The 21,245-nt window shown below is 50.3% G+C and overlaps 1 protein-coding gene across 3 annotated transcripts in view; it reads left to right on the top strand.

Annotated features, from left to right (window-relative positions):
• Positions 1-21,245, top strand: part of GSN (gelsolin) — a 60,685-nt gene that overhangs the window by 20,012 nt on the left and 19,428 nt on the right. The window contains exons 3-6 of one of the 3 annotated variants that reach the window (XM_037851113.1): positions 10,654-10,724; positions 12,191-12,395; positions 13,135-13,289; positions 19,666-19,827. In XM_037851113.1, coding sequence (XP_037707041.1) covers positions 10,701-10,724; positions 12,191-12,395; positions 13,135-13,289; positions 19,666-19,827 — 546 coding nt within the window. In that variant the 5' untranslated portion in view covers positions 10,654-10,700. Of the gene's footprint in view, positions 1-10,444; positions 10,604-10,653; positions 10,725-12,190; positions 12,396-13,134; positions 13,290-19,665; positions 19,828-21,245 lie in introns of those variants that run through there. The other 2 variants (XM_037851112.1, XM_037851114.1) reach the window with 2 other exon arrangements.

The raw sequence follows: 21,245 nt of genomic DNA, 5'->3' as shown, positions 1-21,245 counted from the left end.
AATACTTTTTGTTGTGCAGTACTAGTAGTTATTTACAGGTGGGGAAACTGAGGCTCAGAGCAGGGACGCTCCTTATCATGGGTCCTGCATAAATCAGTGGCCAAGAAAAGAGACCAGGCCTTGTGACTCCTGGCCTGAGACTCTCCCCAATGTTCTCCCTTCCCTCCCTCTCTCGGCCTCTCTGCAGGCTGGGTGGGGCTCCCCTGGGCCTTTTCTGTTCTCCAGATCTAGGGAAGCTTTGTTCGGGGATTGTTTTTCCTAAGAAGCTTTTCTCTCTGGTGCTACTGATGACTCAGAGTCCTTGAGTCACCAGGAGGCTGAGGCCAGGGGGAGGAGTTGGGAAGGAGGAAGGGAGGGAAGAGAGGAGGGAGGAGAGGAAGGGTCCCAGTTCCAGCTCTTGCTCTCCTGCTGTCTGACTGTGGGTCTGAGAAGTCCCTTTTCCTGTCTGGCCTCAGTTTCTACAAGTGTGAAAGGAGGATGTTGGACTCTTGAGTGGTTCCCAGGCCTGACAGCCTAAGAATCACAGGTTCCCAGGCCCCACCCCAGACATAGAGACTCAGAATCTGGGGGTGGGGCCTGGGAATCTATAGTTTCCTGAAGCCTGCCAGGTGATTCTGATGCACACCTGTTCTGCACAGGTGTTTGGGGATCATGTGGTCCAAGGATACTCCCAGCTGAGCCTCAAAGTGGCTTCTCAGCCTCTGCTGGAACATCTCCATTGACAGAGAGCTCAGTTCTCTTGCTCTATGCTTTGGCAGAATGGTGCCCAAGGAATGCATGGTTGTGTGTGTGTATTTTAAAACACCTTTATTGAGGTATAATAATTTACTTACCATAAAATGCACCCATTTTAAGTGTACAACTCAATGCTCTTTAGTAAATTTACAGACTTGGGCAACCATCACCACAATCCAGTTCTAGAACACCTCCATCGCTCCAAAAAGATTCCTTGTGCCTGTTTGCAGTCAAACCCTACCCCCTCCCACCCCCCAATCCTCTACTTTCTGTCTGTTTGGGTGCCTAGACCAGGTTCAACTCCTAGCTTCGCCCTTTCTGGCTATGTGACCTTGTGCAGACCACAGCCCCTCGCTGAACCTTGGATTTCTCTGTAGGAGGGGTGATGATCGTACCTTCTTTATGTGTTGTTGTCCTAATGTGCACAGAACATTTGATGCACAGTAGGAACCAGGGCCTTGGGAGCCTGTCACAGCACACAGGACATAATACAGATACCCAGGCACAGTCATAATAGTACAGGCAGACATTTTTTGACCACTCACTCTGTGCTAGGCACTGAGCTAAGAACCCCAAATGCATCTATCTCTTTTAACCCCCTAAGTCATCCCTATTGAAATGCATGTTCATTTCATTTCCATTTTATACTTGGAGAAACTTAGGCACTGAGAAGGAAAGTAACTTTCCCAGGGTCACGTAAGTGATAACTGTAGTAGGACTGGGAGTCTGTCCCAGAGCCTGTCCTCCTTAACCAGCATAATGCACTGCCCCCCCCAGGATGTGGGTCATGGAGCAAGGGACACAGGTCATGGAGTTCAGGACCCAGAACACGGTTTATGGCACCTACCACCAAGGGACAGGACCTGGTACAGTGGACATGGGATACGAGAGGTACAGAGAACTTCATGCAACAACATGATATGGTGCTTGGAGCATGAGCCAAGGTATAAGTGACATGGGACACATCCATGGAACATGGTCCTTACATAGTATGGCACATGCCACAAGGTACACACACAGGAAAAGGTGTGAAGAGCACAGGGCCTGCTACGTGGCATAGAGAGCATGGTGCTTGTGACACTGGCACGGCACAGGTAGATGATGCAGGGACTCAAGTCCGGGCTGTGGACTTGAGATATGGCATCTGGGCAGGCTTCTGGGCCACAGTGAGACAGACCCCTTTTCATCTGGGAATCCCCATCCAGGTCAGTGCCTCCGGCCCCAGTAGGCGGTGGCAGGAGCCAATTTTCTCCTCCACAAAGGCCTGTTTGTTTTTCACTCTTCTCTTCCTTGTTTCTTTGGGTGCCAAAGAGTGGGAGTGTCCCAGGGGAGTGGTGGAGCCCAGAGTAACCCCCACCCAACCCGCTGGCTCAGACAGGGGTTGAAGCTTGGGGCTGGGTCACTGGCTCCCAGGCTCCCTCCCTCAGAGGCAGCTGTGTGTGCTTGCTGGCTGGGGCCAGAGAGGGGTAATTTTCCTCTAAGCCTTGCTCCCTCTGCTCCCCTCCCTGGTTGCAGGCTGCATTCCTGGGCTGAGGGAGAATGCAAGCCCCACTGTTGTTGAGGCTGAGGGAGCAGATTGCTAACAGCTGCTGTTGGAGGTGGGGCGGAGTTCCCAGGGAGGAGGCAGTGGGCTGCAGTCTAACATTTCTTGAGCCCTCCTGGCCCCTGGCACTCACTTATCTTCTCTCAACTGCACAAGAGCCCTGCTACCCTGGTGAGGAGACCAGTGCTCAGAGGCAAAGAGCTTGTTCAGGGTCACACAGAAAGTCAGAGGAAGAGCTGTGGCTAGACCCCAGGTCTCGTTCCTGGCCCAGGGATCTTTCCATCTTTGTCTCAGGTGGAGGCAGGAAATTGACTGCATAGAATCAAGGTTGGATGGAGCAGAGGATGCTGTTGGGGGGGGGGAGTGTCAGTGGGAGATGATACTGCAAGGGTCCATGGACACCAGATCACAGAGGGTCTTAAATACCAAGCCCAGGAGTCCTGGCTTCTTTCTGTCTGCACCAGGGGGCGGTGGAAGGGCCTTGAGCAAGGAATGACACGGTTTCTATGGGTAATGGGCTGGGAGTGGGGAGAGTGAGGCAGTGAGGAAGTTGGTGCAGTTTTCCAGGGAGAAGATGGGGTTGCTGGATCACGGCAGTGGCTGGGAGATGGGTGTGGGAGGTGGATGTAAGCTGGGGAGTTGTGGGGGCTGAAGGTCTGAGCTCTGGGCTCAACCCTTATGCACTGACTCTGATGGGGCCCTGCCTACAAGGGTGTCCCAGAGGACTCCTGAAGCATCCAGAGAGACAGCACCTAGAGGTCACTGCTGGTGATTGGGCAGGTGCCTGGGTGGAGATGAGACTCGGCACACAGCTGGGGGGAGAAGGCAGCACTTGTTCTGGAGCCCTACTGTGTGCTAGGCACTGTGCTTTATATGCTGGAACTTGTTTAATTCTTCTGTCTGGCTGTGATTATCCTCCAAATTGGGAAAGGGAAAAAAAAAGCATTCCAGTACTATTCTTCTGTTTATGTTAAAAGGGGGAAAGTACTTTTCAAAAACCCTATTAGTATTAAAATGATTAATAACAATAAAACTATTATTAAAACAATAAAACTATCATTGAATCTTTGATAGTTTGATAGTTTTGATAGAAATTGCAAAGAATCTAATCATCCTGTACTATTTGGAGTTTTTCTACAACAGATTTTTACTAGTATCGGGTGCTGGCGAGCCTGTGCGATAGAGGTTGGCCATTCTCCACCCGGGGAGACTGAGGCTCAGAGGGGCTGAGGAACTTGCCCAGGGTCACCCAGGTGGTGAGTGGCAGGGCTGGGATCAGACAGTGACTCAGACACTTTGTTCTTTTGAGTGGAGGAAGAATATGCTGAGTTTAGAGGACAGGGGAGGGGGTTTCATAGGAGAGACTCATAGAAAGGGGTGAGTAGCAAGGCTGGCTCTTTAAGTGTTGGCTTGAGGTCCTTTCCTGCAGTGTTTTCCCATCCCTGGCCCAGCCTCCCCCCATCTCTGGGCCTCGGTTGGAAACCTCCAGCCTTCTGCTTTGGATGCAAAGACTCAGGTAGGAGTCAAAGGTGGGTACGGGGGCCTATGAGCTGTGTGTGTACAGGGGCTGGAGAAATGCCGGAGGCTCGTCTTTGGAAGTTATATTTATTGAGCACCTGCTGTATGCCTAGCATGGGTGCCAGGACCTCCTTTAATTCTTTCAGCCAACCCACATGGGGTAGGAACCATTTTACAGAGAAGGAAAATGAAGTGTTGTGGAAGGAGCCACTTGCCCAGGTCCCTTGGTGGTAGAGATGTGGGCTCTGTGCAAACTCATGCCAACATTGCTTTGTCTTCCCTTGGACGAAGGTCGCGCACCCTCACCCTGTTGGTCATTCTTGGTAACTGGGTCCCCAGAGACTCGATATACCCTCCTGGATTCCACTGCCTTTTGCCTCTTCCCTGCACTTGCCCCTTTTTGTCTTTCTCGGGAAGTTTTGCCCGCAGGATTCAAATTGACACCCAGACTCATGGGCTCCTGCTTCCTGCTCAGCACAGAGGAAGTCTTGGCTATAGCTACTGTGAGAGGCTTGGGGACAGAGATGGGCTTAATTTGGAGCTGGCAGCAGGAAGGGCATGTGGCTGTCTTCTGATTTCCTGTCATCGTTGTTCCCAGCATAGTGATAATTGGCCTAGGAAGTTTCTGCCACCTTAGGCAGGATGCAACTTGATCCCCAGACAGGCAGGAGGGGAGCTTGGCCAGCTGCACAAATGTCTTTCGTCTTTTACTATTTCTTTCAGGATCCTAGAATCTGAGGGCTTGTTGCCTGAGTCCTCTTGCCTGCGTCACTGGGGCAGCTCATTATCATTTAGGAAGGGAAAGAAAGAAACCAGCGCTTATTGAACATCTGTTTTATTCAAGGCATGGCCCTAGGATCTGCCCTCATTTTACAGATAAGGAAATCGAGGCTCAGGGAGTTGAGCCACACAGCTAGTAAGTAGTAGGTTGGAGAGCTCTTTGATGATCACGCACAGAGGCTGCTCATTTTGTTTTGTTCCCTCTTGGAAAGTCCTTCCTCTGTGCAATAAGAAGCTGCCCCTTATGGCTTCTCCTGCTCATTCTGGCTCTGACTGGGGGATCATAGACTGTGCTCCCTGTTCCCTGGGACATTTACCAATGGAAACATTGTCTCCCCAAGTCTCATCCTGATTCTGCAGTTGCAGCATCTGCACCTAGGCCTCTCTTCCTGCTACCAACCTGTGCCTATGCCCAGACTCCCCTCAGGGCTGGGTTGTGGGTTGTGGAAGGGGTTAGGACACAGATATTTGCAGCCCCAGCTACTGACCTGCCCAGCCTCCCAGAGCCAGCTCCTCACTCAGGGAAGGGATGACAAATTGCCAAAGTAGGTGCTGGCTGGGAGGGCTGAGATCTGCACCCATGGCCAAATCTGGCTGTTTCCAGGGCATGGGGTCAGGAAGTGTTGGGGCCGGGCCTACTCCAAACGTCCTGCCTTGGCTCTCAGCACGAGGCAGAGTTGACTCCGGAAGCTGGGAACGGGCCAGTAGCTTTGGTCCCTGGGATAGTTGGCCTCTTGGAGGTGACTTCAGCCAAGCCCTACTGGTCACCTCTCTCAACAACTGTCCACACCCAGGATGAACTTGGCCAAAGCAGAACCGCATCCGGCCCTTACAGGATGTTATACCATGGAAACCCAGGCCTCAGCTCTGGCCTGGCTGCTGAGACACCTGGAGTCTAGGCCTGCTCTGCCAGGAATTTGCTATGTGACCCTGAGAAGTCACCCTCTTGTTCTTAGTGTCATCGTCTATAAAAGAAGGGCTGGACAAATGAACATTGCTGCCACACATATTAGTTCCTGTTCTCCCAACCATCCTGCAACTAGGTGCCACAATCCTTATTTACCATTATGTAACCTGAGGCTCAGAGAGGGAGAGTAACTTGCTCTAGGTCACACAGCCCTGACCTGCAAGAATCTCCCAATGAATCTTTCTCCTGTACCACTGCACTGCTGTCACTTGGCACATACATGCTGAATGAAGGCATCTGCTCCAGAGAAACCAGATTTTGTTTTGGAAGAAGGGTGTTCACTTTGAGGGCATTCCTACTACAACAGGCCTTGGGTCTCCTCACTTCTCCATGAGCTGGGTACCATTCTTCTCTCCACTTCACAGATGAGGAAACTGCGGCCCTGATCACAGGAGCTGAGTCTGCCAGATTCTAAAATACACATTTCTTTCAAGTCCACAGGACTCCCCAGACCTTGCCGAGGCCCCGTCCAGTTTCACTGGGTTTCGTAACTGGCTTCTCTGTTTACTGACCATTGTTCCAATTAGCAAAATCCTGGGCCAGAGGGGTGGGTGCTCCCAGGAGGGCCCAGTGAACAGCTGGGAGCCAGAAAACAAACAAGCTCTGAGAGAGGGCTTCCCATGAGTGGCCGACTGCCTGGGAAATCAAGAACAACAGTGTTTGGAGTGAAGAGGAAAGAACAGGGTGGTGTCTTCCAGGCCCAGCCAAGGCCTTTTGTACACTGTGGCCAGGGGCAGAAAGGTGAGGCCGCCTCCTCTGGTTTCTGGTAGCTTCCCTGGGAGGCCCAGAGAGACAGGAAACAGCCGGGGGTCGCAGAGGGAGCACAGGACCTGGAGCTGAAGGTGGGGGTCCTGGGTCCAATGACAAGGAGGGAGGGGCCTGCCGGAGGTTGTGAGTTACACAGCTCCATCCTGCAGTGGACACTGATTAGCTGCCTGCTGTGTGCACAGTGCTGGGCAGGGCATGGGCACACCGAAGATCAGAGATCAAGGGGCTCTCTGAGGTCCAGAGATGGACAGGGACTAGGAGATGCTCACATAGAGAGCTGGTGGCAGAGCTGGGCTGCTTTCCAAGTCAAAGAAACCACTGCAGACCCGAGTGCCCAGGAGTGATGCAGAGTGTCGGAGTCTGGTCATCCTCTACTCAGGGGCCAAAGCCTGGGGATCTTCCTAGGACATCCGTATATATCAGGTACTCCGTGGGGTGTGCAGAGGGCTAGAGGGCTTTCCTGGTGCAGCCTCCTGCTCTGTGGCCTGGGAGATGTGGTAGGGATGGCTCCCAAGAGGCTTCTGGCCACCAGGCTTTGCTTGGGCTTGACTGGTTTAGCAGTTGCAACCCTTTACCTGGAAATGGCACTGCTGCTCTCTGCCCAGGCTGGATGGTGCCAGGAGTACCTGCTCCCTCCTATTCCCTCATGATCTTCCCAGTCAGACCCTGGGCTTTGGAACCAGTCAGACTTGTGCTTGAATCTCAGCAATGCCTCTTTCCAGCTGAGTGATCCTGAGCCTCAGTTTTCCTGTCTGTCAAATGGGAACTTGAATGCCTGGATGCTGTGAGGAGAATATGAGAGGCACTGACCTCAGTATTGGATCCCCCTCTCCTTTCTTCCCTCTTTCTCCCAGAGATGGCTAGGCCCAGAGGTGAGGTGGCTTGTTGCGACCTGTGCCTCTTTCAGCAGGTCTGGGGCCCTGGACTGTCTGGTTTGGAAGGACCTGTTGAGGTGACTTGGTCTCGCACCCCCTTTTACAGATGAGAACCCTGAGGCTCAGAGACATGTAGTTACTGGCTATGGTTGCACAGCTAATATCCAGAGAATTGGGGCTAGGAATGACACCTACAGAGTCGCAGCATTCTGTGGGCCCACACAGTCTGTTGTATGTGGAGACACGGAGGCCCAGAGAAGGATGGTGACTCACCCAAAGCCACATAGGCAGTGGGTGGCAGAGTCAGGCCTTGTACTAGGGTCCCTTCCTTTCCACCTAGGGGCCTTTCTCTTGTACCCTGATCCTCTCACCCCCCTCTTCCAGGCAGGAAGCAAAGTAAGACCATGTTTCCCCCACCAAAGCTTCCAAATACTGCTTCCCTGTAAGCAAGGGTTTCCAGCTTGTGGGCTCCCAGAGGGCAGGGCCCAGGACCTGTTCACTTGGTCTGCGGTGCTAAGGGCCCGGGCTCCAGAGCTCTGTGCAGGCCAAGCTGCAGGGGCCTTTGTGATCATTAACCTGGGGGTTGGTGACCCTGGGTGGGGGTCAGTGACCCTGGGGCCAAGGCCAAGCCATAGCAGTCCTCCGTTAATCAGCGACTGGCAGGTTGGGACCACGCTGCCCAAGAAGGGGCTGCTCAACTGGGCCAGCTGCTGACTCAGTTTCACTCTGTGGATTGGGATGACAAGGAAATTTCTTCTGACTTGCTTGGATTTTTAAGATGGTCTCATGAGCAGGCGTCACTTTAAGTATATTTTTCAAATCTATTGTTTCCATATTAGTGTATTTTTATTTCAAAAAGCCCACATTGGATACATACTTACTGCAGCAATTTTTTAACAGGTGTAAAAAATTGAGGTATAATTTATATTCCATAAAATTTTGCCCATTGTAAGCATATAGTTGTATGATTTTTAGTAAATTTAATCAGTTGTGCAGTTATCACCATAATCCAGTGGTAAAACATTTTCATCATCCCCCAAATTCCCCTCACTGCTTACCCCCACCCCAGGCAACACAGCAATGTTTAAAGGGTGAAATTCTCCCCCTTCATCACTTTCAAGCAAACTGCCTTAACAGTTTGGTGTTGACCCTCCTTGACTTTTATAAAAAAGAGGAGTGGGTCATGCCATACACATTATTGTACAATTTATGTTTTGCACTTACAGATCTTGTTTGTTGAGTGCCTACTATGTGCCAGGCACAATCAGATCTAGCTCATTCTTTCTTCACAGTGGCATAGTGGTCCATTGTATGGCAGCCCTGCAATGTATTTAACCAGGACACTTGGGTCCTTTCCAGTTTTCTTCAAACAATGCTTCAGTGAGCATCCTTGTTTATATATCGTTTTGTCAGTAAGTCATTCTGTAGGAAGTCGAACTGTTATTGCATTGTGTGTTTTACATTTGGATGGGCAGAGTCAAATTGTTATGCAGTTTATGCTTCCACCAAGAGCATATGAGAGCTGTGGGATTTTTATAATCCTCCAAATGGCTGGGGGTAGAGAGGAGCTCTCTGAATTTAGGCCAGAGCTGGCCCACTGCAGCCTCTGCAGGTCCAGGCTGGACATACCAGGATGCTGAGCCTGGAGAATTCCGGCATCCCTCTGTGGCTCCCCCACCGTCACCAGGCTAAAGTTCAGATGCTTCAGTTTGGCAGTAAGGGACCTGTGACCCCTGCCCCCCTTCCAGCCGCATCTTCTCTTGCTCCCCCTGTTTCAGACTGGACCACTTGTTATTCACTGACTGTGGCCTGCATTTATGTGCTCTCTGCCCATGCTGGTCCCTCCCTGGAATGCCTTATCGTCTCAATCTCCATGTTAGAATCCTTCCTGTTCTTCAGTGTCCAGGTCAAAAGTCCTTTTCTCCATGAAGCCTTCTTGTAATCCCTGTAGTCTGAATTGTCTTCTCTGTCTGTAACTCTTTAGCCCTTTATCTGACCCACATTTCCCCTTAAGTGAGAGGATGTTGTGGGGGATGGGGAACAAATTTCAGCCTGATTAGATAGAAGCTAGACTCGCCAAGTCGTTGGGATGAGTTAGAAGCTTGTGGGGAATGGGAGAGGAATTCCCATGTATCTAGGTGCAGGCCAGGCCATTTTGACACACACAGACTCATTTAATCCTTAGCAATGTCTATACCCATTTTGTAGATGAGGAGACTGAGGCATAGGAAGAGGAAATACTTTAGGCACACGCAGCTAAAGAGAGGTGGAGGTGAGGATCATACCCAGGTCTCTGACTCCCCAGTTCCCCAGGCTGCTGGGGGAGGGGGGAGAATCTAAGATGCAGAGAGAATTCAGCTGTCGGATGTTGGGTGGCAGAGTGGGGAGAGGGAGGGGTGGGGGCTTGGTGGAGGTGGGAAGCTGTCTAGGTGAGTGCTTATTATTTAGAGATGTAAAGGTAAATACTGAATCACCTAGCTTATTTAGAGATGTAAATACTGAATCATCAGCTAAAGGAGGTAGAAGTGGTTGCCTCTGTTGAGAGGTAAATGGGATTGAGAGGGACAACTTTGTACAAATTTGTGACTTTAAGTTTTGATAAAAATAAAACTTTTTTTAAAAAGAAGGAAAGAAAGGTGGTTTTCAGTAAGGTAGAAAGAATCAGCAATCCCAGGAGCAGAAATTTCAGCTCCCGGTCTCTGAGTCTTGCTTTTTTCACTCGTTTCATCCTAGCTGGTGGCAGTGCATGCTGCCCAGACACGGTGCCTGGGTTCAAATCCTGGCTGTACTATTTACCAGTTGCTGCAAATTCCTCAGCCTCCTTGATGCCTTTCCTCCGCTGTAAAATGGGGCTGCCCATAGTGACCCCTCTGTTAAGGGGATTATGATGCGTCGGTGGAAAGCTTTCCATACATGTTAGTTCATGCCATTTTCTTTCGTGGAGAGGGGAGGGAGGTTGCTGGGTTCCCTTGCCTTCTTGCGCGCGCGGGTTCAGCGAGCATTGAGTTAGCACCCACTGTATGCCAGACCCCGTGTCGGCCCATGTGCAGGGCGGTGGCGCCCAGCTGGCTCTGTCCGGGTGGGAACCCCGATGTCTCTGAGATACGGGTCAGATTCGGATCCCCGCCCCTCCCGGGCTCCAGGGAGCCTAGCCCTGCCCCGCACCTCCCTGCGGGGCGGTCCCCGGCTTGCGGAGGATGGGCGGGCGGCTACTTAAGGCTGGTGACCCCGAGGCCGCGGCTGCCGACTCGGTGCTCTGCCGCCACCGCCGCGATGGCCCCGCACTGCTCCGCGCCGGCGCTGTTCTGCGCGCTGGTCCTGGCGCTGTGCGCACTGTCGCCGCCAGCCCGCGGGGCCACCGCGTCGCGGGGGGCGGCCCGAGCGCGGGCGCCCCAGGGGCGGGTGCCCGAGGCGCGGGTGAGTGCCCGGGGGGCTCGGGGGCTCCCGGAGTAACTCTCTGTTGTAAGTTCTTGCAGATACAGCGCTAGGAAAAGGGGAGTAATTCAGGTCTAGAATGGAAAAACTGTTTTGTTGCTTTGTAAGTATCTCCTGCTGCTTCCGCTGCGGACGGGGGTGGGAGCGTCGGGGACCCTGGCTGTTTCCCGCCCGGAGGCTAACTCATTTTGGCCGGATTTCGTTTCCCTCGTCCATTCTGATTTCTTTTGTCTTTTGCTGCCTGATTTCTTGGCGTCCTTGTCTAATTTCTCCTCCCGCCTGCATCATTTCTCCTTTTTTTCTGATTTTCCTCCTTCTCTCCTCTGATTTTTTCTTCCACCTCAGAGGCCTCCTTCTCATCGGATTTCTCTCTCCGTCTCCAGTATTCCCCTTCTCCGTCTCCAGTATTCCCTTTCTCTTCCTCTACTGCATCACCTCTGTCTGCCTATTATCATTCTATTATTTATTCTGCCCCCTCTCTGATTTCTCGTCTTCCCTGTCTGGTTTCTCCTCTTCTGTCCTGTTTTCTTTTGGGAGTCCTCCTTTTCCTGGTCTGGTCTGGTTTCTCTGGCTTCTCTCAACCGATTGTAACGCCCACCAGCTCTCTCTGGTCTGAGGTGACCTGTGCCTGCTGACTGACGGCATCCGCTGCAGCATAACCTTCCTGTGCCCCACCCCCCACCCTTGCCCAGTGCATGTCTGACAGCCTTTTCCCCCTGACCCTTTACAACCTCCTCTCCAACAGGCTCCTGCAGACCCCGCTGCGTCCTCTCCGCCTTTTCCAAGAAATGGAATTGGGGGGTGGGGTGTTGGGGGGCAGGAGGGAGGAGGCAGACAGCACAGGAGGCCACTTGGGCTCAGCTATCTAGGCCTATCTTGGGGATGTGATGGGGGGATGGATGGGACATGGGAAGTCCTCCCCCATCCAAAGCAAAAGCAAACAGGTTGTGTGACCTTGGGCCAGTCCTCAACGCTCATTGGACCTCAATTTCCCCACCTGCCGGGGTGGGATTGGATTGTGAGCTCTGCTAGGGCCCCCTCCAGTTTTAAGAGCCACTGATGATACTGGAGAGGAGCAGACAGAACCCCTGGGGGCTCCCGATTTACAGTTGCCATCAGACGGGTCTCCCCATGGTCCCAGAGCCCATGCTCTTGGAGCCTGGGGCAATTTCTGCTATGCCATCTCCGAACTGGGGGTCCCTGGCAGAGTCACTTCATCTATCTGTCCCTCAGTTCGCACATCCAACTGGCAATAAGAAGGGAAGGGGGAAAGGGGGAGTCCTCTGTCCCCCCATCACAGGGAAAAAGACCAGGAGCTGAGTAGGCAAGACAGTTGCTGGGCAAAGCACAGGGTGTGGAGCACACACCCTGCCCTGCTTGCTAACTCATTGAGACAGGTGGATTTAGAAAGGTTTGACTTGCCTCTGGAATGGGGAGAGACAGAGGCTCAAGTGAGAAGCTCTTCGTGCTGGAAACCACCCTCCCTCGTGCCCCGGGGTCTGCCGAGCGCTATCTGTCCTGGCCGAGGCTCCTGCCTCCTGCTCAGGCTCTGCCCTGTCTCTTCTCCAGCCTAGCAGCATGGTGGTAGAACACCCCGAGTTCCTTAAGGCAGGCAAGGAGCCTGGCTTGCAGATCTGGCGAGTGGAGAAGTTCGACCTGGTGCCTGTGCCACCCAACCTTTATGGAGACTTCTTCACAGGCGATGCCTATGTCATCCTGAAGACGGTGCAGCTGAGGAATGGGAATCTGCAGTATGACCTCCACTACTGGCTGGGTGAGGCCTGCCCCTGTTGCTAGCTCCTGCCCCATCCCCCCTACCCTGTAAAGCACAGACCTTGAGGTATGGTCCCTGGGAAGTACCCCAGGAAGCTAACTGATTACTGAACACCAAGTATGTGCCAGACCCTGGGGTTGCACACACAGCCTCTAGAGCCAGCCTGCCTGAGCTCAAAAGCCCAGCTCTGTCCCTTACCACTGTCTGCCCTTTGGTAAGCCACTCGATCAATGTCTCTTAAGTGGGCATGATGATAGCACTGCACCTACGTAGTAGGAGTGTTGTAAGGGTTAAATGAGCTACTCTGGCACTCAGAACTGTTGGTGATTCCAAGACCCTGGGACCTTCTACAGCTTCCCTGGCCCAGAGTCCTGCAGAATTTGGAGCCTGGAGTCCTTGCTGCTGCTCTGCTGGGTGACTCTGCAAGGTCTGCCCCCACATAGAGCTTCAGTTTGCTAATCTGTGAAATGAGTTGATGCATCCAGTTCTAACTTCATGCCCTAGAGCATGGACAGTCTGGTAAGAGAGTTGAGCGTAGGGAAAGCCTCAGAGCTGGAAAGACACTTTGAGACCTTCCCTACCATGTATATGTATTGACTGAGGCTCACAGAAGACAGGGGCTTGCCCAGCCTCCCCAGCCAGGCCAGCACAGTGCTAGGGTTCTGGACTCCCACCCTCCTCCCTGGGGGCTGGGATCACTTATGGGAAGCCAGGCTCATACTGCTCTGACATCTCCTAGGCAATGAGTGCAGTCAGGATGAGAGTGGGGCAGCCGCCATCTTCACTGTGCAGCTGGATGACTACCTGAACGGCCGGGCCGTGCAGCACCGCGAGGTCCAGGGCTTCGAGTCGGCCACCTTCCTCGGTTACTTCAAGTCTGGCCTCAAGTACAAGGTGGGTTGGGTCCCGCCTTGCATGTTGCAGGGGCAGATGCACCGATGGTAGGGCTCACTCATGTCTGCTTGTCTTTGGGCTTTGTGAGATCGTGTGTGCAGATGGGTCAGACTGCAGGCTCTGGAGTTGGCCTGTCCTGGGTTTGGATCCTGGCCCTGTTAGCTGTGTGACCTTGGACAAATTACACTTCCTCTCTGAACCTCTGGTTCCTTATCTTAAAATGGGGAGAAGAAAATTCCCATAACTTCATAGAGTTGGGTTCCTAGCCCCAGGGCTGTGAGTGAAAACCCAGCCTTTCTTGCAGGCCCGGGGGCCTTGAGTCCAGTTCTGCTTCCATAATCCTTAGTTCTTTGGGCCCTGCGAACAGACGGTCCGGTGTTGGATCTTTGAAAGGACACCCTTGGCCACATGTGTCTTCTGTTTATTAGAATCCCCTTGAACTTGAGTTCTTAAGAGTCTGGGGTTAACACAGAGCTCTTTCCCCTGGGTGCCCAGTGAGGTGGGGCTGAGCAAAGCCAAGCAGGCTGGGAGCCCGGAAAGGCTGAGTTCCTGACACACTGTGTGACCTCTGGCAAGCCAGTTGTGCCTGTCTTACAGGGCTGGGGAGAGGATTTGGTGAAGGGTATCTGGGAAATGCCTTGGCTCCTTGGAGGGGCTAGAGGAATGCTGCTGTTTTGCAAGGCTGGGGTTCTTTCTCGTCAAGGTGGGAGAAGATCACAAGCGTTTGTAATAAGATGGCCTCCACGTTGGAGTCCAAATCTCTCACTTTACTGGGGGGAAATTGAGGCTCAGAGAGGTTAAGAACTGACTTAGGATCATGCAGCGAGTTGGTGTCAGAACTGGGGCCAGAACCCAGATCTCCTGGCTTAACATTCTTCTCACTACGCCAATGTGCCTGTCATAGGAGAGGGTTTAAGCCCTCTAGGAGGGTCTAGGAGAGGGTTTAAGCCCTATCTGTGCCTCAGATGTACTGTGTGACTGTAGGGAAGTCATTGTCTCTCTCTGGGTCTCAGGGTTCCCTGTGTCAATGGGGAGTAAGGCACGGGACTTGAGATAATGGGAAAGTGCCAGTGAAACTGAGATAGCAAATGACAGGGTGTGGCCTGGGAACGGGGCCTCAGCCCAGCCTGGCCAGAGTCCCTGGAACCTGCCCAGCCCCTGTACACCAGTCCACACATGCCCGGAGCTCCTTTTGCTGAACTGTCCAGCTCTCCCTTGAAAAAGGAGAGATGAAAAGGTTGGGAGCCAGGCCCCTGGACTGGAGAAAACCAGGTCTTTTTGCAACTTTTGAAGCAAGAAGTGGAAAGAGCATTTGACCAGGAGTCAGATATGTTGGGGTTCAGGTCCCAATAACCCCTAGTAACTGCTGTGAGGCTTTAGGCAAGTCCTTCTGGGATATGCATGCACATATTCCCCATTAGTCATTCATTCAACAACCACTCATCAAGCCTCTGTAACCACAGTGCCCGCCTCTTATTGCTGACACGCAGCAGGCACTGTACCAGGTATGTACACGATCCCATGTAAGCCCCACAACAGTCCCGGGAGAGAAAGTAATTAGAGCTTTATTGTACAGATCGGGAACCTGGCGGCTCAGAAACTTCAGATAGCCAGTAAATGGTAGGACCAGTATTCAAGACCAGATGGCTAGACACTGGGATGTCCCAACAAAGAAGGTGGGCCCTTGTCCCTGAGGAGTCGGGGGGACAAAGAGTCACAATCCACTGGGCCCAGTTGGGGGAAAAGGTGGAAGCACAGGCAGTGGTTAGCTCTGCGAGGGATTCAGGGACTAGACCATTGAGGAGGAGTTTGCCTATTTGTCTTGCCTCAGTCACCTGTTTCTTAAGGGATAGCCTGACAATCTAAAGTGGTCACAGGTATGAAAATTCTCATATACACAGAAAGGACAATTTCATCATGTGCAAAAGAAAGTTGCAGAACAGGTCAGTTTCCCTGGATTTTTAGGGCTAAATATGGATAATAAGAATTGCTACAGTATATCAGGGTGTTACTACATGATGCCATTTACTCGTCACCACAGCTTTAGGTGGATGGTAATATTCCCATTTCATGGATGAGGAAGCTGGAGACTTGGAGGGGTGAACTAATTTGCCTAAGGTCACACAATTAGTAAATGATGCTTATCGTTTAACAAACACTTAACTGTTGGTCACTGTGAGTCAGGGACTTTTCTGAGCACTTTGCTCCTTTAACGCATTTCATCCTATGAGGTAGTTAGTAGTAGTCGCACCATCTAAAAATTAGACAACTGAGGCACAGAGAAGTTAAACAACTTGCCCCAGGTCACACAGCTAGTCTGCGGACTCTGAAGCCAGTATGTGAAGTGCCTGGGTTCAGAGCAGACATCTCAGGAGGCCCTGGACTTTAATCTTAGCTCTGGTGGTGCCTAGGAATCTGCATGTTAGCAACCCTTCACTGCCCCAGGTGTTTTCAGGGTGTTCCTGGACTGTACTCTGAGGAGTCCCCTAGCGGGTGCGTACCAGCCCCTGGCTTAGACTTGGGGATTCAGTTCTGAAAAGCACTGACTGGCTCCTGGTGGAAATGTGAGGTCTGAGACGGGTCCTGTTTTCCACCTTCTGTGAGTCCGAGTCCTCCAGCTGCCCCCGCACTTGGCAAGCCCAGCCCAAGGTTCTTGGCCTGGGGCCATCATCAATTATAGATCCCCAAGGAGCAGGGCTGTTTATGCAAGACTTGTTTCTGTGAAAGCCTCCTGCACTGAGCCAATTGTTTCCTCCTGAGTGTGGGGAGGGGCAAGGAGGGACTGTGGAGTCTGGCCTGGCTTGTTCTGGAACCCCTAGATCCCCAAATGTAACTGTGGGATGATTCAGAATCCCTTGAAACACAGTTCTGTTCTCCACTTCTCCCTCCTCCTTCCCCTCAACTCTCAGATGAATCCTGGAGGCCCCCTGGGGCTGGCGTTATTCGAAACCCTTTGTTCAAATGAAATCTGGGCTGGACAGAGTCTAGGGGGCCCTGGACTGAGGAACCAGATAGAAAAACCACACATTCACTTGACCCTTTTCCTCCCGCCCTCCCATTTCTCAGATACAAATCCCTGAGTTTAGAGGGTGGAGGAAACTGCCTTCTCAATATGTCTTTTTTTTTTTTTAATAAACAGTTTGACATTCTTTTTCATATAAATCTTTATTGCTTTTTTTTCTACTTTTGATTATGAGAATGAAACAAGCTTATTGTAAAAATGTTAAACATTATGGAAAGAGAGATTTTAGAAAGTAAAAGTTCCCCCATAATTCCATCCTTGGAGATAGCAGTAACTACTTCCTACAATATAGTTTACAATTTTTTTTTCTCTTTCAACATATGTGCATGTGTATCATCACTTTAATTTGGAAAGTGGCATTTTAAACAATTTATCCTGTTGAATTTTGTTCAACTAATTTGATGCCAGTCTCTGCTTACTTAATGATTATACCAGAGAGTAACAATCAATCAATCCTAAAGGTTATAGTAAAAATTTCAAAAACTTCCTGCCCCCTGCCTTTGTAGATCCCCTAATGTTTTCCAAAAGCTTGATTTTATTTTCTGTTAACTAACCTTCCAAAGTCAAATTTCCTAAATCAATAATATTAGAGTAGTTAATCAATCAGGAAACTTATGGTCACAATCATTAGAAATCAAGAATACTTTTCTTTTATAAATTCATAGAATATTTTATAAATGAGATTTGTACATAATTTCATTTCCTTTTAAATTTTTTTCTACTTTTTAATAAAAATAAAATGCATGCTTGAACAAGTAAAATGTTTTTGAGTTGTATATAAAAAAAGTTAATGGTCTTTCTTTCCCCCTACCTTCCTATTTCCTTGTCTCTGAGGGATCAGTAGAAACAGTCAGTGTATCCTTCCAGGACCTTTTGGAAAAGGTTTGCAAACCCACTGTCTTTTCACCTCTAGATGAATGAAGTTCCCAGGTCGGGGATATCCCCGGATCCTGGACTGGCAGACTGGGCAAAGTGTATGGGTGGGGACCTGTAATGGTGAACCTGGCAGTAAAACCCAGCACTGCTACCAGCTAGCTGTGACCCTGGGCATGCTTCTTAATTTCTTTGGACCTCAATTTCCTTGCCTGTGAAGTGAGTTCCTACCTTGTGGGCTTGATGTGAGGCCTGTACGTATGTAAGCCAGGTGACCCAGCCCTTGGCACAGCTCGGTAAGTGTCAGCCACTGAATTCATACTACCTTAATACAGGTTGTTGCATTTTCTTCCCCACCTGCTTGACAGCAGAGTGGCTTGGTTATACTGCTCCCAGAATCTGGCATTTTAATTCTTTCCTTCCATCTCTCTGTACCTCCCCTCCGCCACCCCGACTTCTGTCTTTTGCATTCTGCTCTGTCTTAGATCCCAGGTAGCAGTGCCATCCAGCCCCTGGGCTGCCTGCCCTCCGACCTGTCCCTCAACCCAGACCCGGCCTCACTCCTCCCCTGACCAAGGGAAAAGTCATTGTCTTGTCACTCAGTTGTGGGCAGCAAAGCTGAGAGTGAAAACCATGATCCTATCCTTGCTCTTTGAACATTTTGACTGGGCTGCTGAGTTGAAGGGGACTTTCTTCAAAGGTCTCATACTGCTACCATGAGCAGCTGCCAGGGGGTGCTCCAACTACTAGCAATAGGAAAAAATATGCTTTCTGCTTTGCTCTGAACAGTGACTTGTGCCTGTTTCCTGTCCAGGATGACCCTAGTCACCTGAGGTGATTGCTTTAAGAGATTCTGATGTCAGGGGAAGAACAAGGGCCTTATAGATTCAGACGTACCTGGGTTTGAATCTCAGCTTTGCCATTTACCAGCTGTAAATTCTTGGGCAAGTCACTGCACTTCTGGGCTTTGCTTTTGTCATCTGTAAGATCATAGGTGATACATGCAAAACACCCAGCACAGTCCTTGGCACATAATTTAAGCCCTCTCCCTTTTCCTCCTTGCCCTCAAATGTGTGGCTAGAGTCTTACTTAGTTTCCCTCTGTAAAGTGAGGTGGGCAGAGAGAGGCTTGGATTGGGTGGCTGCCTTTCTGGCCTTAGAGGAAACCATTCTGCCTCTATCCCCATGATACATGGAGCAAGGAGATGAGCACTGGATTAGGAGCAGGGGGCAAAGTTTCAGTTTCAAGCCTTAGCTTTACCATACGCTTGCTGAGTGCCCCTGAGTAAATCACTTCACTTTTCTGGGCTTCAGATTTTCTATGGGTAAAATGAGATGCTCCATAAGGACCTTCTGAGCTCTGATTTGACAACCCTGGGGTCTTGAGATTGGTGCACACCTGGGGCTAGAGGCTGCTTACTGACTCCAGGAAGTAAACTGACCTGACTTGGCTTTCTGCTGAGCCAAGGGTGGTTTTGACTGCTGCAGGGAATCCCTCCTGAAGGCCTCTTCTCTGGGTGATTGCAGAGGGTGGCAGAGCAGAGGGCTATGTTTCCATTTTCCAAATGGGAGGCCTGAGGCTCAGAGAAGGGAAGAGATTTACTCAAAGCCACCCAGCCTTATAGTGGCAGGGTAAGGACTTATGAGCTCAAGATCAGAGCACTGTCCCTTACCTACAACTGCCTCTGAGGGCACAGCCAGGTGGGATTTGCTGTGGTGCTGCAGGAGGAGAGACAGGGATGTTAAGGACTGGCGCAGTCCAAGGAGATTTCCTAAAGGAGGACTAGAGTCTTGATGGATGAAAAAGATTTAGAGATTAGCCCTTCTCAAAGTGGGTTCTGCAGAACGCTTGAGCTTCAGGCTGGGTGTGATGGGGAGAAGCGGTTCTTGATTCAGTAAGGTAGAGAAATGTTGTGTAAAACAAAAGGCAACCAGGTTTATTTGCCATAGGACTTCCTTTATTATGCTCATGTGCATTGTGTATCAGCCAGGTGAAGAGGCATTCCCTATATTTTATTTGATCATGGAACCCTTTCCTTGGAGAATATCTTGAAGGGTCTAGGATTTCACAGAATATCTCTTGGAAAATGCTGGTTTTGGGAAAGGACTGTTTGCAGCCCTTTGACCCAGGAAACTGGCCGGGGACTCTTTGTAAGTGGAGTGTGAAAGTCAAAGGCTTGGCAGTGAGGTGCAGGGGGTGGGAGATCTATAGCTCTGCTACTCCCTAGCTGTGTGACCCTGGGCAAATTTTATTCCCTTCCTGAACCTTAGTTTCCTTCTCTGAAATGGGGCTAAGAATATTCCAGGTTACTTAAAGAAGATAATGGGTGTGAAGGTCCTATGTTAACTGAGAATCACTGCACTGCTGGAAGTCCACTGGTCCACAGGGCAGGATTCCCTTCAACATATCCTATTCATTCCCCCTGTACCTGCTTTCCTGAACCCTGTCCCTTGGACTGACGCTGTCTCTTCGACCCTGCAGAAAGGAGGCGTGGCATCGGGATTCAAACATGTGGTACCCAATGAAGTGGTGGTGCAGAGACTGTTCCAGGTCAAAGGGCGGCGTGTGGTCCGCGCCACCGAAGTGCCTGTGTCCTGGGAGAGCTTCAACAATGGCGATTGCTTCATCCTAGACCTGGGCAATGTGAGTCCTTTCCCAGAAGACACTGACTCTGGGGAGGTAGCTACATCCACATGCACGCACACAAAGACCTGGGCAGGGCAAGCCACAGAGTAGCAGACCCCCGTGTACACATGTGCTCTGCATATGAGTCAGACACACCTGCAAAGACTCATGTACAGGCAAGTCCAGTATGCATAGACTCTCACACATGTCAACTCAAGCCCATCATACACTTGGGCATAGACCTCAAATACACAGCATATGCACATCTTGTGTACCTTTTTACATAAACTCACACAACTGTAAATATGTGATAGGCATATGCACAAACTAGAGGCTCTTTTCCACAATGCATGGGCATATGCACTATAATACTTGTAGACTCAGATGTGTTCTGGGGCCCACGCATTTGTATGTATAACATGTAGTCATATGTGTGCACTTGTATATGAAAATGTGTGTGGGATGCACTTACCCAGGCTCATCTACAGATGTGTGTTGCTTTGCAGATGTTCATCTAACAAACCCATGTGAACTCATACCTGCTACAGATGGCCAGAAATTCCCAAGCCTCCTGTGCATATATACACATAGTAAAATGTCCATGCAAACCTAAGCATTCACTTTTTTTTTTTTAAAGTATAATAGGCATGCAGAAAAGTGCATGAATCCTAAGTGTAATCTTAAGTTTCAGCTTGATGGACTTCACGAAATGAACACACCTATGTAACCAGCACTTGGATCAAGAAACAGAACATCTCCAGCACACCAGAATGCCACGTCTACTCTTTTCTAGTCCCTTCATCCTCAAGGGTAGCCACTATCCTGAAGCTTCTTAACAGCATGAATTCGTTCTGCCTGTTTCTGAACCTTATATACTCTTATGCAACCATAGTCTTTTATGTCTGGCTTTTGCTCAATATTACATTTGTGAGATTCATTCATATTGTTGTATTTAGTTGTAGATTGTTCATTCTCATTGCTGCATAAGCTTCAGGTGTGAGGACAATTTATTTGTCCTTTCAGTTGTTGATGGGCACATGACATAGTTTCTAGTTGGGGGCTATTATAAGTAGTACTGCTTTCAATGGTCTTTCATGGCCATATGAATGTGTTTCTGTTGAGTATATTTCTGGAAGTGGAATTGCTGGGTCATTGGGTATAGCATATTGAAGCATATTGAGGTTTAGCAGCTATGACCAAACAGTTTTCCAAAGTGGTTGTACCAATGTGCACTCCCACCAGCAGACAAACATTTTAATACACATTCTACATATATTTGTACCTGCGAAAAACATGCACTCATATACCCTGGTGTACATGGATCACACCCATTGTACTTGGACATGCATGTGTGCACCCTGTGCCAGCCCTCACCTGGGCAAACACAGAACAAGGTGCGCTCATGCACACCCCATCCTCACAGCCTTCCTTCCTTC

The sequence above is a fragment of the Choloepus didactylus genome, chromosome 10 (genome assembly GCF_015220235.1).
Source record: "Choloepus didactylus isolate mChoDid1 chromosome 10, mChoDid1.pri, whole genome shotgun sequence".
Lineage (NCBI taxonomy): Eukaryota > Metazoa > Chordata > Mammalia > Pilosa > Megalonychidae > Choloepus > Choloepus didactylus.
The sequence above is the reverse complement of the archived record's forward strand: the minus strand, read 5'-3'. Positions and strand labels throughout refer to the sequence as shown.